This window comes from Nyctereutes procyonoides, unplaced genomic scaffold, assembly GCF_905146905.1.
Source record: "Nyctereutes procyonoides isolate TBG_1078 unplaced genomic scaffold, NYPRO_anot_genome, whole genome shotgun sequence".
NCBI classification, from domain to species: Eukaryota; Metazoa; Chordata; class Mammalia; order Carnivora; family Canidae; genus Nyctereutes; species Nyctereutes procyonoides.
Window position 1 is genome coordinate 50087503 of NW_026575121.1, and position 16839 is coordinate 50104341.

A 16839-nucleotide genomic window follows, 5' to 3' on the forward strand; every position below is an offset into this window, starting at 1 on the left:
TTCTGGCTCATGTGTAGTAATATTGAACTCTTTACTTGTGGACTTTAATTTGTGCTTGGTGCTGACCTGATGCTGTGCAGGGACACTCACTACATCCCTTCATTCAGTTTCTCTAATTATCCCCACTTCCTGGGGAGCTTGCTTAGAACTGGGCATGAGTGCTTGTTAGGAAAATATTGGGCTAGCCTGGCTACATGTAAGAGGGTAGTTTTTGATATGAGGTTTATGTATAGATGAACCAAATAAGGGGCCAACGTTGTTTGCAGGGGTTTTATTTAATCAAATTGGTACGGAATATTATGAAAGTTATCTGGCTAGACATGACTAGGCTTGTAATAAATGGAAGTCATGGTTAATATAGTTCTGAGTTGATTTGTTGCACTGTTCTTTTTTTAGTGCACTTTTAAAAAGAATCTGACTACTAAATGATATGTGAAACAATCACATTTGCAATTCTGTGTATATTAGCAGATGATGGTAGTTCTTTTTGCTGGGAGCATCTGTTAATGCAGAGATTTGTCTCTTCAGGTTCATGTGAAAATGGCGGACGAGGCTGTCTGTGTTGGCCCGGCTCCCACCAGTAAAAGCTACCTCAACATGGATGCCATCATGGAAGCCATTAAGAAAACCAGGGCCCAAGCTGTGAGTCTGAATGAATCTATCTACTGCAGCTGTTTCATATATAGTGAGCAGAAAGCTAGAGTTTGTATTCAGAAAAAAGAAAAATAAGAAAGAATGATTGAAAATGCTATTGCAGTTAGTTCATGTCACATGAATTAAATGTGGCCGAATTCGCTACTGGAAATCAAAGGCTTTGTAGCATCTGGCAGTGTTGGTTGCTGATCCTGCAGGTGGCTGTTGGATTCAGCTTTCACACCAGGGAGCAGTTTCAGTTCATTTCCAAATTTGTTAGGGAAGAAAAAAAGAAATCCCAATTAGTTTTGAGTATTAACCCTTTGAGTGTAATAAAAATGTTAAAAAACATCTCTTATAAATAGGATCCACAAGATTCTTGTTTAAACTGTTTTAGTCATTTAAAGTTATGTATACTTGGTTACACTTCCAGATATAAAAACTATGCAATTGGTAATTATTTTAATTTGATAATGTCAGTAGAATGCACTTCACTTACATGGAGAAGTCAGTAATTCTTCCCATCTCTAATTCTGTTTGTTGAATCCAGGAAAAAAAAAAAACTCGTTTCTGACATCAAGAATGGTGTTTTGCTGGTACTGTGTGTGTGTGTGTGTGTGTGTGTGTGTTAGATCAGAGAACTTATTATATAATGTTACAAACTATGCAGAGTTATCTCTAAAATTGGATGGAAACAGCCAATACCAGCAATTAGCCTGGAGTGCTTCAATTAGTGCTCACATATTTTGTGAAAGAAATGGTTTAGTAAGATAAATGTTCAAATAAGTAACTGAATTCATGAACCCATATTATAAGTGTTTACAGTTTATTATCAAAATTAATGAAAGTAGAATTCTTAACCCTTTAATGATAGCTTGTTAGAATATAACCTTTCGTTAAATGTTTCTGTAAAATGTGATTGGTGGAGTGAAACTCTTTTCCTGTGATGCAGTTTTTTGAATTCTGTACCATGTTCATAAAGCGTAGTTCAACATTTAAACATCTTGGATGTGTCGCTACTTCTACATTATGATATTGGCTCCTTCCAAAATTTGGCGTTCCTTATAGCAGAATTGTTCTCCTGGAAATATTTTTAATCCTCACTGATAATAGAGCATCTAAATTTGTTGGGCCAGTGTGATAAAACAGGACAATAGAACTTAAATCATAGCGACATGGTTTGTGAGAGAGGCTAGCATAAAGTGTTGTGAAATGCTAAGTGGGACAAGGGGGGAAAGAAGAGTAAATATTAATGTAAAAAAAATTCAATGTATACAGAAAAAGTAAAACCAGACTTCCTCTTTAGTTTTGATAAAAACTGCTCATTAAGTGGCTGGTGTATTCATGTTGTCAGGAATAAAATATGTTAGCTGACTTAGCCAGGGTTTTGGAAAGCAGCATTTCTGGAGACAGTAAAGAAAGGGGAAATCAGGAGTTTTTCATTCATCTCACAAATGGTTTCTTATAACCTTGGTCTTTGACTCACCAGCCATTAAAAAATTCTCCATGCTTGTGGCCAAAATTAGCCTCAGAAAAAAGTAGGGAGAGTTCAGGTTGTGTTGAAATAGATGTAGGTGGACAGACAGATTTATAGGTCAATGGTTCTGTTTATGGTTAGGACAAAGGTAGCGTGCTGTGAGTGAGTGTTCTGTATGCAGTTTCTTGAATTTGGGTCTGTACTCGGGAATGTGAGTTGAAACTGTAGGAAAAGTAACCTTACTCAAGGCTCTTGAAATATAAACACATTCATGCACAATGTTGCTTATAAAGGTTTTGTGATGTGATAAAATTGAAAGTGCTTTTTATTTTTCATTTCTAAGGTACATCCAGGTTACGGATTCCTTTCAGAAAACAAAGAATTTGCCAAATGTCTGGTAAGTTTGTAACGAACCAGAATCTGTTTATTTTTATTTCAGAAAGCAGTATAATGGTGTTACTTTTATAAATGTGGGTAGTGATGAATTACAGATTTTTTTAAAAAGTGATTCTATTTATTTATTTGAGAGAGAGCAGAGTGAGAAAGATAATGAGTGGTGGGGAGAGGCAGAAGGAGAGGAAGAAGAGAGGCCCCATCCCAGGACCCTGGGATCATGACCTGAGCTGAAAGCAGATGCTTACTTACCCAGCTGAGCCACCCAGGCGTCCCTGAATTATATAGTTTTAATTGACCTGTCAATTCTTTGAAAATCATTTGTGAAAAGTGAAGAATTTTTATTCTGTAACCCAGGTCTTAGTTTGGAGAATAAAAGTGGAGAAGTTCCAAAATCAGCTTTATACCTAATGAGTGATACCAAGTTTGTTATATATTGTATGGACTTTTAAAAAATTCAGCTTTTCAGATTCGTAGCTATGTCAAGGAGTCCAGTGATTTATTATTATACAACAGCATTATTTCCCTATTCATCACTAATTATGGCATATAAGATCAAATCTTACTATTTTGTCTATTTTGGGGAAAGATTTTTGATGATCTGAGTCTCTTTCAGATATTACCACCCTGATTGGGTGAATTGAACTGATTTATCAGGTGAATTTATAACTACAGTCAACAAGGTACTGAAACCTTAGTTTTCAGGTGCTAAAATAGAATTTTGAATGTTTTGTACACCAGTTATACACCAGATTAAGATATCTTAATTTATTATTTAATATGTTTTACTTTGTTTCTGTGAAATGCTTGTTATTTTGTTCTTTCATACATTCAAAATTATTTATGAATGTAATTTTCTAGATGACATTTCCACTTAAAATCAGTAATTTTAATTTGGATAGTTTTTAAGATCCTAGAGTTCTAGTTTAGAATGATCTATTTTAACCAATTGAAAGATTAAAAAGTAGAGCCTAAGGGATGAAAAACTGAGGCCTGCAGAAATTGTGATGTAAGGTGACACAGATAGCTAATGTGTCTGGAGAGGGCATATTAGGTGGAAACAGCCAAAGGTCCAAGTTTATAGATTGTATAGTATAGCCACATTTTCCCATTTATATTCTTTTCTGTTATCTTCTTTGAAACTTTGGCTGAGTTCTGTCCTTGTGTCACAAAGTGACTTGAATGTGCCTGTATAATATAAAGTACTAAATTTAAGTTGTATAGATGAAGAGTCTAAACCATGGTCAGTGGGCCAAATGTGACCTGCTGCCTTTTTTGTAAGTTAAATTTTATTGGCACATAGTCAAGCTCATTCACTTACCTGTTGTCTGGGGCTGCTTTTGCTATATAACAACAGAATTGTGTAGCTATAGCAGAGACCAAATAACCTGCAAAGCCTAAAATATTTACTGTGTGGCCCTTTATAGAAACATTTTGCCAATTCCTGGTATAGAAGGATATCTGGGTCTCCTCAGAGAAGCTAAATGACATGGTCATTATGTTCATTCATGTATTCATTTGGTCATTAAAAAATGTTTGTTATCTGTGTTTAAGGTATTTGAGAAAGATATAAAAATGAATCAGATGTGTGTCCTGCTCATGAGGAGCTCACAGTCAAGTAAATCAAGTACACAGATGACTTCAACTCAGGGAAGAAAATATTATGAAGAAGTTCCCATTCTCCTTAAATGGAGAGTATTTCCATCAGGGGTTTCGTGTTAGAGGAGTGCAGAATATATAAATAACTACTTTCCTTTCTCATGAATTTTCTTATATCCGCTCCTCCATTTCCCTTTCTTTTTTTTTTTTTTTATTTTTTTATTTTTTATTTATGATAGTCACACAGAATGAGAGAGAGAGGCAGAGACATAGGCAGAGGGAGAAGCAGGCTCCATGCCCTGGGAGCCTGACATGGGATTCGATCCTGGGTCTCCAGGATCGTGCCCTGGGCCAAAGGCAGGCGCTAAACCGCTGCGCCACCCAGGGATCCCTCCATTTCCCTTTCTTAGAGCTATCCCTCAGCCATGCCAGAACACCATGCTGTTCTCAAACATGACTTGTTCTTTGTGTGGTCCATCCTTTTTGTGACTCTGCTCAGGGAACATACTTGTCCTCTCCCACATTTCCAACTACTGCCTGTCTTGAAAGGCACAGTTCACATGTTATTTCTACCAGGATAGTTTCTCTATCCCTCTGGTGAGAAATAATGTCTTTCCTCTGTTTTCTAGAGACTTTTTTTTTTTTTAGATTTCTTATTTGATATACTACTTTACATATTATGTTAAAATTCTGTATTTTTATTTCCTTGTGAGGCAAGAGACTTGGCCTTATCAGTCTTTCTTTCCCTTTTGTTTTATAGTCTAATGATTTCTACATATTAGATTCAATGAATGTTATAGAAAGAATAATTATTAAATTAAGAATTATAAAACAATAACATGCAAGAAAATTTTCCTCATATCACAAAAAGGACTATTTTTTTTAAAGATTTTATTTATTAATAGTCCCAAAAAGGACTGTTTTATAGCCAGAAGGCATTATTGCCATGTTTTGGTTCTCTATGAAAACATGTAGTTCGTGATAACTAGCCTCTCTCTTTTTTTTTTTTTTTTTTTTTTTTGGCATCATGGCAAGATTCCTTTTGGGATATAATTTTCGTAGAATTAAAGTCTTTGCCCATTGGAGTATGCCATTTAAAACTCTCCTTTTGGAATATCTGGTTATAGGTGGTAAGTTCCATTAAAAAAATAAATAAATAACAGGGATCCTGGGTGGCTAAGTGGTTGAGTGTCTGGTTCAAGGCACGATTCTGGAGTCTCGGAATGGAGTCCCACATTGGGCTCCCTGCATGGAGCCTGCTTCTTCCTCTGCCTATGTTTCTGCTTCTCTTTCTCTCTCTGTGTCTTATGAATAAATAAATAAAATCTTAAAAAAAAAAAACCCACAACAGCACTGAAATGAAATTGCCTACTGATTTTTGTTAGGCCCTATAAACGTGTGGTTGGTGACTAGCCATTGAAATTCAATACTTATTATCACAAACTGAGTTATTTTTAGAAATCTGATTTCCACTGTAGTGGTGATAGATTACCATGTTGATGGTGACTTTGACAATGAGAAGATGGAATTTTTTTTTTTAAAGTTGAATACTGTGGAGTTCCATTTATTGTAATACTGTATCCTATGTTTGAGATATATAATCAAATATGGAGAGGGAGAGAGAGATCAGGGGTAAAGGGAGAAAGAATCTTTTAATTTTCTTTTTTTTTTTTAAGATTTTATTTATTCATTCATGAGAGATAGAGAGAGAGAGAGAGAGAGAGAGAGCGGGAGAGAGGCAGAGACATAGGCAGAGGGAGAAGCAGGCTCCACGCACAAAGCCCGATATGGAACTCAATCCCTGGTCTCCAGGTTCACACCCTGGGCTGAAGGCACACCCTCAACGCTGAGCCACCTAGGTGTCCCTGGGAGAAGGAATCTTAGGTAAACTCTCACTGAGTCTGGAGCCCAACCCAGGTCTCCATCTCAACACCCAGGCCAAAACTAAGAGTTGGCTGCTTAACCAGCTGTGTCACCTAGGTGCCCCTGTTCTGTGTGCTTTTTGTTTGTTTTGTTTTTGTTTTTAGATTTTGTTTATTTGAGAGGGAGAGAACATGAACATGGGAGGGGAGGGGGCAGGGAGAAGTAGACTCCTTGCTGAGCAAGGACACTCCCTCCACCTGCCCTGCCCTCCCCCATCTGGGGCTAGATCCCAGGACCCTGAGATCATGACCCGAGCCAAAGACAGTTGCTTAACTAACTGACTGAGCCACCCAGGTACTCCTGGTTCTGTGGTTTTTAAATTGCTATTCAAAAACATGCATATTTCTAGAAAAACTGTGCTTTATGTGATACATTGTTGTTTTTAGTTAACAACTATGAATAATTTCTTGATTTTTTTCCCCCCTGCATTTATGCTATATATTTGCATTAGAAAGTATACAATAAACTTAAAAAAAAATAACAGCCTTCACTTGGGGCATTGTGTGGGGTTATTTGTGGGTGCTGGTGACGACTATTCTTTATACTTAATTTACATGCAATGGGATCAGATTATACAATCTGTACTGTACGTGATTTAAACATCATACTTAAAAAAATAAATATCATACTTTGTTTTTGCTTAAGTCATAGAAAAATAACAAAGCTACAAATAACACTTGTGAAGAAATTTCAGTAATTTTAATGTGCTGAGCCAACAGATTTTATTTCTAGACTGTTTTTCATTCTGTATTTATCCTCTGGGCTCCTCGTATTCTGAGCAGTAAAAGCAGAGTGATAGGAGGCTATGAGGACTGTTAGAATTAAGAAATATTTTTAGTTTAGGAATGAACTTTGGGAAGGACAACTACCTGTTCCTGGAAAGAGGAAGCATTGGTTTAAAGAGATTTCATAGGGGCGCCTGGGTGGCTCAGTCAGTTAAGCGCCTGCCTTTGGCTAAAGTCATGATCTCAGGTTCCTGGGATCAAGCCCGGCTTTGGGCTCCCTACTCAGTAGAGAGTCTGCTTCTCCCTCTCCCACTGCCTCTCACCCAGCTTGTGTGCATACACTCTCAAATAAATAGATAAAAATCTTTAAAAAATTTTTTAAAATATTTTTTTATTTGTTCATGAGAGACACAGAAGGAGAGAGGCAGAGACACAGGCAGAAGGAGAAGCAGGCTCTATACAGGGAACCTGACATGGGACTGGATCCCTGGTCTCCAGAATCACACCCTGGGCTGAAGGTGGCGCTAAACCGCTGAGCCACCCGGGCCTCCCCAAAAATAAAATCTTTAAAAAATAAATAAATACTTATAAAAAAAGATTTCATAGTGTTCCAAGTTACTTTTTGAGCATATCTGTACACACATATTTTCATAATATTTCATGTTTTAGTGATACATAGCATTATAAGTTATGGTAATTAGCTTTATGGGAAATTTGTTATATTAAATAACTTCTATTTCACATTTGGGCCTTACCCATGTATATATCACTTATAGATGGTGAGTTCTATCCACTATGCTCAGCATTGGGAGTATAGAGAACAGCAAGCAGGTTAGATTTGGTGATTGTATTCTTTTATCTCCTTTCATTGGACACTTTTTAACAGGATAAGGATTATAATAGTAATTAGGTATAATTTTTCTATCCATTGTATTAACCAAAAATTGAAAAAAATAGGTATAACATCCAGTGTAGGCAAGTGTACAGGACAACAGTCTTGTTCTTTGGAGTGTAAATTATTTTAGGGTTTGAGGAGGGTGCCAGAAATTTGCTAGTATCTATCAAAATTTAAAATGTATGTACTCTTTGATCTGACAGGTATAGTCTTAGGAACTTCACCTGCAAAGATAAACTTTAAAAAATGTTCACTGTAAGTTTGCTTATAATAGCAGAATTTGGAAATAAATTAAAAATTTTTCATCTATAAAGTGAAAAGAATGACCTCTATCTGCAGGGTTGTTGTAAAGATGGGAAATCAACATACATAGAGAACTTACCACACAGTCTGACACTGCTAGGCAAATCATCTTAAGCATGACAGTTGTTAATAATTACTTCATTTATTTATTTATTTATTAAAAATTATGTATTTACTTTTTAGAGTTATTTATTCATGAGAGAGGCACACGCAGAGAGCCAGAGCCACAGGCAGAGGGAGAAGCAGGCTCTTTGCTGGGAGCCTGATGTGGGACTTGATCCCGGATCCCAGGATCAGGACCTGAACCCAACCGCTGAGCCACCCAGGCATCCATAATAATTACTTTAGTAGAAAGAGACCTATTGAGTTTTTAGGACAATGAGATGGTTGAAATTAGTACTTTTGCATAATTAATCTGATAGTTTCTTTTGTCAATTTTGTGAATTTAGATTTTTTTCCTGTTGAGATTAATAGTTTGATAGAATTATACTGCTATATGCATGTCCATGATACTGTAGTTTATGAACTATTTTGACGCATGATTTCTTTCACTCATGCAGCCACTGAAGCTGGATATTATGAACTCTGTATAACAAAAGGAAAACAGTGACTCAGGTGCAGTGACCTCCCAATAGTCACACTATGCTAGTAAGTAACAGAGTCAGGACTTGACACAGGTTAGCTGACTTTTGGGGAGGGAACACTTGAAAAAATAAAACAAAAAACTGTACCCTACTTGGCTAAGTTGGAAAGAGAGAGCATTTAAAGAGAAGCCAAAAGTGAAGACCAAAATAATGTTAGCCAACTTAGGCAAAGCCCATAGAAACCTTTTCCTTCACTTTGTTGTTGTACAGGTAGCACATGGGTAGACTGTAGGAAAAGAACTTATGTAGGTAGAAACTGGAAGACAGCATGTTGCTAGGTTTTCTTCAGTTATGGGGTTGTAATCCATAGTTTGGAAGTATGTTAGAAGTACTTTGTAACTAATACAATAATTTTGAAGTTAGGAAGTTGGCCAGTGGTTTCCTTTAACAATATTTTTGTTCTTAAAATAGTATAGAGTAATTTAAAGGGATTCATATGATACCTATTCACTTGTAGTTGTAAAAACTTTTCTTTTTTTTAAAGTAGGACCTTGCAAGTCCAGAATTGTATATAACTCTGATTTTATTTACGTGGGCTGTGATCTAGGTAACTCACAGAAGTTTTTTGTCCATGGCTATTGAAATTTATTTGTATTATGGCTTAAGAGAGTTGAGAAATATGGGGCACCTGGGTGGCTTAGTTGGTTGTGTGTCTGTCTCTTGATTTTAGCTCAGGTCATGATCTCAGGGTTGTGAGATTGAGCCCTGCCTCTGGCTCCGAGCTGGACATGGAGCCTGCTTAAGTTTCTATCCCTTTCTCTTTGTCTCTTCCCTCTACCCCTCCCCTTTACTGCTGCCACCCCCTCTTCCACCCTTGCACACTTTCTCTCTCTCTTAAAAAAAAGTTGAGAAATGTTATTAATACTAGTGTATTTTATAGATACAGGTTTAGCTACATTTTTGTAGTGTTAGTAGAGTTCACATTTTGGATACAGGTCTTTGATTTTATTATGTTAAAATTAAAAATTTTTGAAAGTGTAAAATCTTAAATTTAAGTCACATGTATATGTTGAAAGAGGTTTCCTTCATCTGTGAAACTCTGACCCCAGCTTCCAGTTCAAATCCCCGGAGGCTACCACTGTACCACTGCAACCATATTTATATCCTTTTGGAGTGAGGGAGTGTGTGTTACAATTTTGCTATAGATTTGTTATGTAGGGTACTCTTATTTGCCGAAGTAGGATTTTTGTGTATAAGAAAAAAAGTGGCACAGAATATTTCTTGCCTTCCCCTGGCTCTTAAAAATAGGTATAGGATATGAACCTTCAGATATGCTAGTACCATTCTTATTTTATCTTCCTGACAGTCTGTGATGTATTATTCTCATCCTTGGTTTTTTTTTTTTTAATTTTTTAAAATTTATTTATTTATGATAGTCACAGAGAGAGAGAGAGAGACAGAGGCAGAGACATAGGCAGAGGGATAAGCAGGCTCCATGCACCAGGAGCCCGATATGGGATTCGATCCCGGGTCTCCAGGATCGCGCCCTGAGCCAAAGGCAGGCGCCAAACCGCTGTGCCACCCAGGGATCCCCTCATCCTTGGTTTTAAGAAGAGAGAATAAGCTCAGAAATAAATGCCTTGCCCAGTATCACATAGCTAGTAAATGAGAGTATAGTTTCTAACAAAAGTATAAATTCCATACCCAGTAAATGTTCCAAGCTGCTTCAAAGTTGAATTGAAATGAGATCAGGTTGTTAGTGTTTTCTGTTTTATTTTTTTAAAAGATAGCTTTAGATGGTTCCTATTTTTGCTCTTGGAAGCTTTTATCTTTTTGCTCACTGTCCCCCCTATTGGTGTGCCATTTTTAAGGTCTAAAAACAATTATTGTTGTTTTTCTGATCTTTGATCTTGGACACCAGTGAAAGTAAGTGTCTTCACTTGGATTTGCTGACTTTGTAAGTAAAGTATTTGAGTGAACTGATAGAGCTACAGAATAGTCATTGATACTTTTTACTGCTTTGTGATATACTTATGTTGAATTAATCTGGTCTCTATGGATTTAGAAGAAAAAGTTCAGTGACTCTTTCCTTCTGACAATTCTATATTTGTAATTATGACTCTTAAATGTCATGTTCAGCAGAATTGATGAAAACCAGTGCAAGTAGCTTCACAAAACCATTGTTGTAACACAATGTGCTTTGAAATGTTTGAGAACATGTTTCATTTCCTGCATGTTGGGTGAGGGTTAACTTCTAGAATATTTATTGAGGAATTTGAAGATGATGTTGAGTAGAATGCTCTCCCAACATGGATACTTGAAAAATCCTCCTTTATTTCTAGGGAGTTTAGGATTGTTGGGTTGGGGGCGACTTCAGTAGGAAGGTTAAGAATCTGGGATTCATGAAAAAAAAAATGATTCAGTGAGGTTGGGATTTTCTAAACTTTGCTTAAAGTTCAAATAGCTTGAATTTACTCAAGCTTTCCTTCTCTTACTCCTTACTGTTCCCTTGCACTTACTAGGCTAGTCTGGAATCAGAGTTAAAATTCTTGCTCTGCCATGTTGTAGCTATAGGATCTTGGACAAGTTGCTTAATGTTGAACTCTCAAGACTCTCATGCTTACAGTATGCACAGTATGCATTTCTCCATCTGACTCTATATTGAAAACATATCTCTTGCAGCCAGCTTGTAGATGGGTTGTACTTTTTAAATCATTCTCATAATCTGCACCTTTAATTGTAGTGTTTAGTCTGTTTATTGGTTTGTCTTATTTTCGTTAATAACGGCTTTACTGAGGTATAATTCCTGTGTACTACTACTCACCCTTTTGTTTTTTGTTTTTTTTAATTTATATTTATTTATGATAGTCACAGAGAGAGAGAGAGAGAGGCAGAGACACAGGCAGAGGGAGAAGCAGGCTCCATGCACCGGGAGCCCGACGTGGGATTCGATCCCGGGTCTCCAGGATCGCGCCCTGGGCCAAAGGCAGGCGCCAAACCGCTGCGCCACCCAGGGATCCCTTTTTTTTTTTTTTTAATTTTTATTTATTTTTACTCACCCTTTTGTGATAAGTAGTTCAGTGCTTTTTAGTATTGTCTTGCATCTGTATACACTCACCGATATGCAGTTTCAGTAAGATAGGTTAGCATTTACTTATATGACTGGGTTTATGGCTACCATTTTCTTTTTCTGGTTATCTCATTACTTCCTTTCTGTTTTCCTTTCTTACCTTATTTGGATTATCTTAATTTTTGGAATTCCATTTAAATTTACTTATTAAGACCTTTTACATTTTTAAAAAAAGATTTTTAAAAATTTGTATAACAGAGAGAGAGAGAGAGAGAGAGAGAGAGAGCCAGCATGAGCATGGGGGAGGGTAGAGGGAGAGGGAGAAACAGACTCCCTGCTGAGTGGGGAGCACCACCTGTGAGGCTCGATCCCAGGACCCCAGATCATGACCAAAGCAGGAGGCAGGCACTTAACTGACTGAGCCACACAGGCACCTCAGACCTTTTATTTCTTAGTGGTTTTTCTAAGTATTGCAATATACATCCTTAACTTTATAGTCTATTTAGAATTAATATTATACCATTTTAAGGTGAAATGTAGAAATTTTACAATTTGTATAGTCCTCTTGCCCTGTCTTTCCATCAGCATTCTCTGAAATAACATTCTCTGAAATACCACTGTCATGTGTATTTCATCTGCATAGATTATACATTCCATAGGATAATGTCATAATTTTTGCTTTAAATATGTTTGAGGTGAGTTAGGACATTTCCTTCATTAATGACCCAAACGTCAGTCTCTTGAAATTAAGAGTGATTTTCATTTTGGCCTATTTTTAGTGTACCTTGAAGAAATTATGTTTTGTTTTTATTTCTTTTATTATATACATATTTAATTGTGGTATATCATGTATAACATAGAATTACCTATTTTACCATTTAAAAAATATGGAAAAAATAAAAAATATGGAATGCTTCATGAATTTGCATGTCATCTTTGTGTGGGGGCTATGCTAATAATCTTCTCTATTCTTCCAATTTTAGTATATATGGGGCCCTTTTCATCATTATTAAAAAAAATTTGAGAGAGAATGAGTCAGCACATGAGCAAGGAGAGGGGTGGAGGAAGAGGGGGAGAGAATCCCAAGCTGGCTCTCTGTTGCTGAGCATGGAGCCTGACACGGGGATTGATCCCAGGACCCTGAGCTGTATGGACCAGAGCATATGGTTGGTGAAGGTTTGTGATAGCCAGCAGCAGTCTCAGCTGGATGAGGACAACCATAGAAATGGAAGAAGTTTTTCAGAACTCACATCTGGGATTACTGAGACATGATGCAGAGAGTTAAGTGGCAGGAAAACAGGTGGATACAATAACTGGCAGCTTGACATGTGCATGCAGAGAGAAGGGGTGTTGCTTTGGTGCTCAGGCAGTGGAGACTGAAAGAACTTGAATTTTATTTGGCGGAAGTTTAATCTGAAGATTTTCTTTGTGACAATTTGACTCCATTATCTCTTCCCCATAAATTCTAGTAAAATTAAAAAAAAAAATGAGGTCATGACCTGAGCTGAAATCAGGATTTGGATGCACAACTGATTGAGTGACCCAGGCGCCCCACATTTTCACCATTTTTAAGTGTACAATTCAGTTGCATTAAGTACATTTACAGTGTATAACTATCACCACTATTTATGTCTAGAAATTTTTCATCATCTGAAAATGAAACTTTGCAGCCATTAAACAATAACTCCCTCTCACTCCCACCGGTGCCCTTGGTAAGGTCTGTTTTACTTGCTGTCTTTATGAATTTGCCTATTCTAGGTGACTCTTATTTTTTTTTTTAAATATTTTATTTATTTATTCATAGAGACAGAGAGAGAGAGGCAGAGACACAGGCAGAGGGAGAAGCAGGCATCATACAGAGAGCCTGACGTGGGACTCGATCCAGGGTCTCCAGGATCACGCCCTGGGCTGCAGGCGGTGCCAAACTGCTGCGCCACCGGGGCTGCCCTCTAGGTGACTCTTATAAGTGGAATCATAGAATATTTTACCTTTTGTGTCTGGCTTATTTGACTGAGCATAATGTCTTTAAGCTTCATCCTTGTTGTAGCGTGTGTCACAATTTCATTGCATTCTAAGTCTGATAAAATCCATGGTATGGCTGTAGCACATTTTCATCTGCCATCTGTTGATCGTCCCAACTTTTATGTGAGTAAAAGGCTGAAATCATGCTTTTTAATACTCTTATATCACTGAAGCTTTCAGGAAGTGCTTTTTTTTTTTTTTTTTTAAAGATTTTATTTATTTATTCATGAGAGACAAACAGAGAGGGAGGCAGAGACACAATCAGAGGGAGAAGCAGGCTCCAGGCCGGGAGCCTGATGTGGGACTCGATCCTGGGTCTCCAAGATCACGCCCTGGGCCTAAGGCAGCGCTAAACTGCTGAGCCACCCGGGCTGCCCAGTAAATGCTTGTTAACTATTTGATAGGTGAGAGAAGTTGCTGAATTAAAACTTGGAATTCTAGAAATAAATAGAGAAAGACACTTGGAGAAACTTCTCTGTGTTTTTAGGTTGTAATGCTGTTTTTAACTTTCACTAACTTAGTGATCTCTTAAAGTTGAATTTCAACTATTTATTTGTATATAACCCCTAAACTTGGAATTCAATAGGAAAGATTTTTTGTTGTTGCTCTAGTGAACATAATAGATTGAAGATTTTGTCAGATTTAATAAAGTACATTAATTATCACCGTTACATATAGTTAATGATGCTTAATGCCTCAAATACATTCTAAAATTAAGCTTTTAAGTGCATGTTTTCTAAAATGGACTGAGGCAGAAATAACGAGATGATTGCTGGGGTTTTTGGACTGGACCTTATCTAAAGATATTGTTAAAAAGTTCCTGAGGCACCATATTGAAGCAGAGTGTGTGATATGCTAATTTGCTAAGCAAAGAATATTCTATTCTTATGTATGCACAATTCCCAACATACTTATGGCATATTTGTTTGAACCTCTGAGTATGTGTGCCCATTTATATTTTCTTAGCTTTTTATTTAGTTCTTCACATGCTCATTGTTTGGATCTGAGCTCCCCAAATTTGAGAAATGCTGTGCCAAAAGGTGACCTCTTAAGAGAAGGTGGCAGCAAAAAACCTCTCCGAGAGGATGACCTTTAAGCTGAAATGTCATGGGAGAAGAGCTTTCTTTCTTTCTTTTTTTAAAAAGATTTTATTTATTTATTCATGAGAGAGAGGGGGAGAGAGAAAGAGAGAGAAAGAGAGAGGCAGAGACACAGGCAGAGGGAGTAGCAGGCTCCATGCAGGGAGCCTGATGTGGGACTCAATCCCAGGACTCAAGGATCACGCCCTGGGCTGAAGGCAGATGCTTAACCGCTGAGCCACCCAGGTGTCCCAAGGGAGAAGATCTTTCTAGTTTGAAAGAGCAAGATTTCTTTGAGTACACTTCCCCTCCTCATTTTGGCATCTTTTTTGGCCTTATTTATAATTACATGTCAAGGGCAGCCCCGGTGGCGCAGCGGTTTAGCACCGCCTGCAGCCAAGGGCGTGATCCTGGAGACCCTGGATCGAGTCCCATGTCAGGCTCTCTGTATGGTGCCTGCTTCTCCCTCTGCCTGTGTCTCTGCCTTTCTCTCTCTGTCTCTATGAATAAATAAATAAAATCTTAAAAAAAAAAATTACATGTCAAATCAAGGACCTTTACTTATTTATCTCCGAATTCCTGTTGTTTATTTCTTTACATACTAGTCATAAATAATTGATTGCCAATTTAAATGGAATTGTTTATATACATTTACAAATATGAGATAAACTTTGGAAAGGGGCTTTAATCTCCTTGCTGTTCACACTAAGCTCATTTGAAATACATTTTTATTTTTAGAAATAACAAATATTTGTTAGGATCTGTTTCCTATGTATTTTACATGAAAAAAATCTTATATTGGATGTCTATATATGACTGTTAGTATAATATTCATATTAATGGTGAATTAGTTTTGCAATCTTTATGCTTTGGAGTTATAACTTGGGCCCATATTTATTAGTGAAGTATATAAAGACTGTGTTTTTTTTTTTTTTTAATAAAGATTTTATTTATTTGTGAGAGACAGAGAGAGAGGCAGAGACACTGGCAGAGGGAGAAGCAGGCTCTTTGCAGGAGCCTGATGCAGAACTCAATCCCGGATCCCAGGATCATGACCTGAGCCGAAAGCAGCTGCCCAACTGCTGAGCCACCCAGGCGTCCAGGACTGTGGTTTTTATAATCATTCCTGCTATTACTATCCTTTATCACACCATTTAAAAGCAAAAGTAATTTATTTATTTATAAAATATTTATTTATTTTTTTTAGAGAGAGTGAATGAGCAAGTGCAAGTGAGGTATGTGAGCAGCAGGAAAGAAACTCAAGCAGACTTCACACTGAATGTGGAACCTGATGTGGGGCTTTATTTCATGACTCTGAGAGATCATGACCTGAGCAGAAACCAAGAATTGGATACTTCAACAACTGAGCCACCTAGGTTCTCCAAAGCAAAAGCAATTTTAAAAGTGAATAGTAGAGCAAGATGAAAGGAAATAAGGCATTTAGATAAAGCAAGAGTTTAGGCAACAAGATTGATTGTGAGCATGATACAAGTGCATAATATTTCTCCAAAGGATGAAATTTCTACCTTTAGTAGATTGTTAAATTGTTGAGTACTTATTGTGTGCCAGGTGCTATGCTAAGTACTTGTACTAACTCCATTTGCTTTTTATTTTTTAATTAAGTTTTTTAGAGAGAGAGGTGGGGAGGGACAGCAGGAGAGGGAGAGAAAGAAATGTAAGTAGGCTCCACGCCCAGTGTGGAGGTGGATACAGGGCTCGATCTTACAACCCTGAGATCATGATCTGAGCCAAAATCAAGAATCAGACACTTAACCAACTGAGCCACCCAGGCGCTCCTCTATTTGCTTTTTTTTTTAAATAAATTAATTTTTATTGATGTTCAATTTACCAACATACAGAATAACACCCAGTGCTCATCCCGTCTATTTGCTTTTTGTAACTGTTCTGCAGGTGGATAGTAATGTGTTCACTTTATAAGTATAAGAAGTAGAAGGAAGGTGAGTGTAAGCAAGTTGCTCAAGGTCATACAGCTGTTAGTGCCAGGGTAAAAAGATTGGAATGGAGGCTTACCTACTCTGTGTTACTCTCTACTGTTACTGGGCTATATGCCCTCTGAAAGATTCTACAACTTTTTGTAGCAAAAACCAAAATTTTAAACTGTTTCCAACTTTTTTC

The 16839-nt window shown here is 37.2% G+C and overlaps 1 protein-coding gene and 1 non-coding gene across 2 annotated transcripts in view; one reads left to right on the plus strand and one right to left on the minus strand.

The window, feature by feature from the left end:
- The window catches only part of PCCA (propionyl-CoA carboxylase subunit alpha), a 404157-nt gene that overhangs the window by 62542 nt on the left and 324776 nt on the right, over positions 1 to 16839 (plus strand). The window contains exons 5-6 of the mRNA XM_055335978.1: positions 529 to 642; positions 2454 to 2507. Coding sequence (XP_055191953.1) covers positions 529 to 642; positions 2454 to 2507 — 168 coding nt within the window. The remainder of the gene's footprint in view (positions 1 to 528; positions 643 to 2453; positions 2508 to 16839) is intronic.
- Positions 12502 to 12606, minus strand: LOC129516721 (U6 spliceosomal RNA). Its single transcript, XR_008665851.1, has one exon. It is a non-coding gene; the product is annotated as a U6 spliceosomal RNA (small nuclear RNA).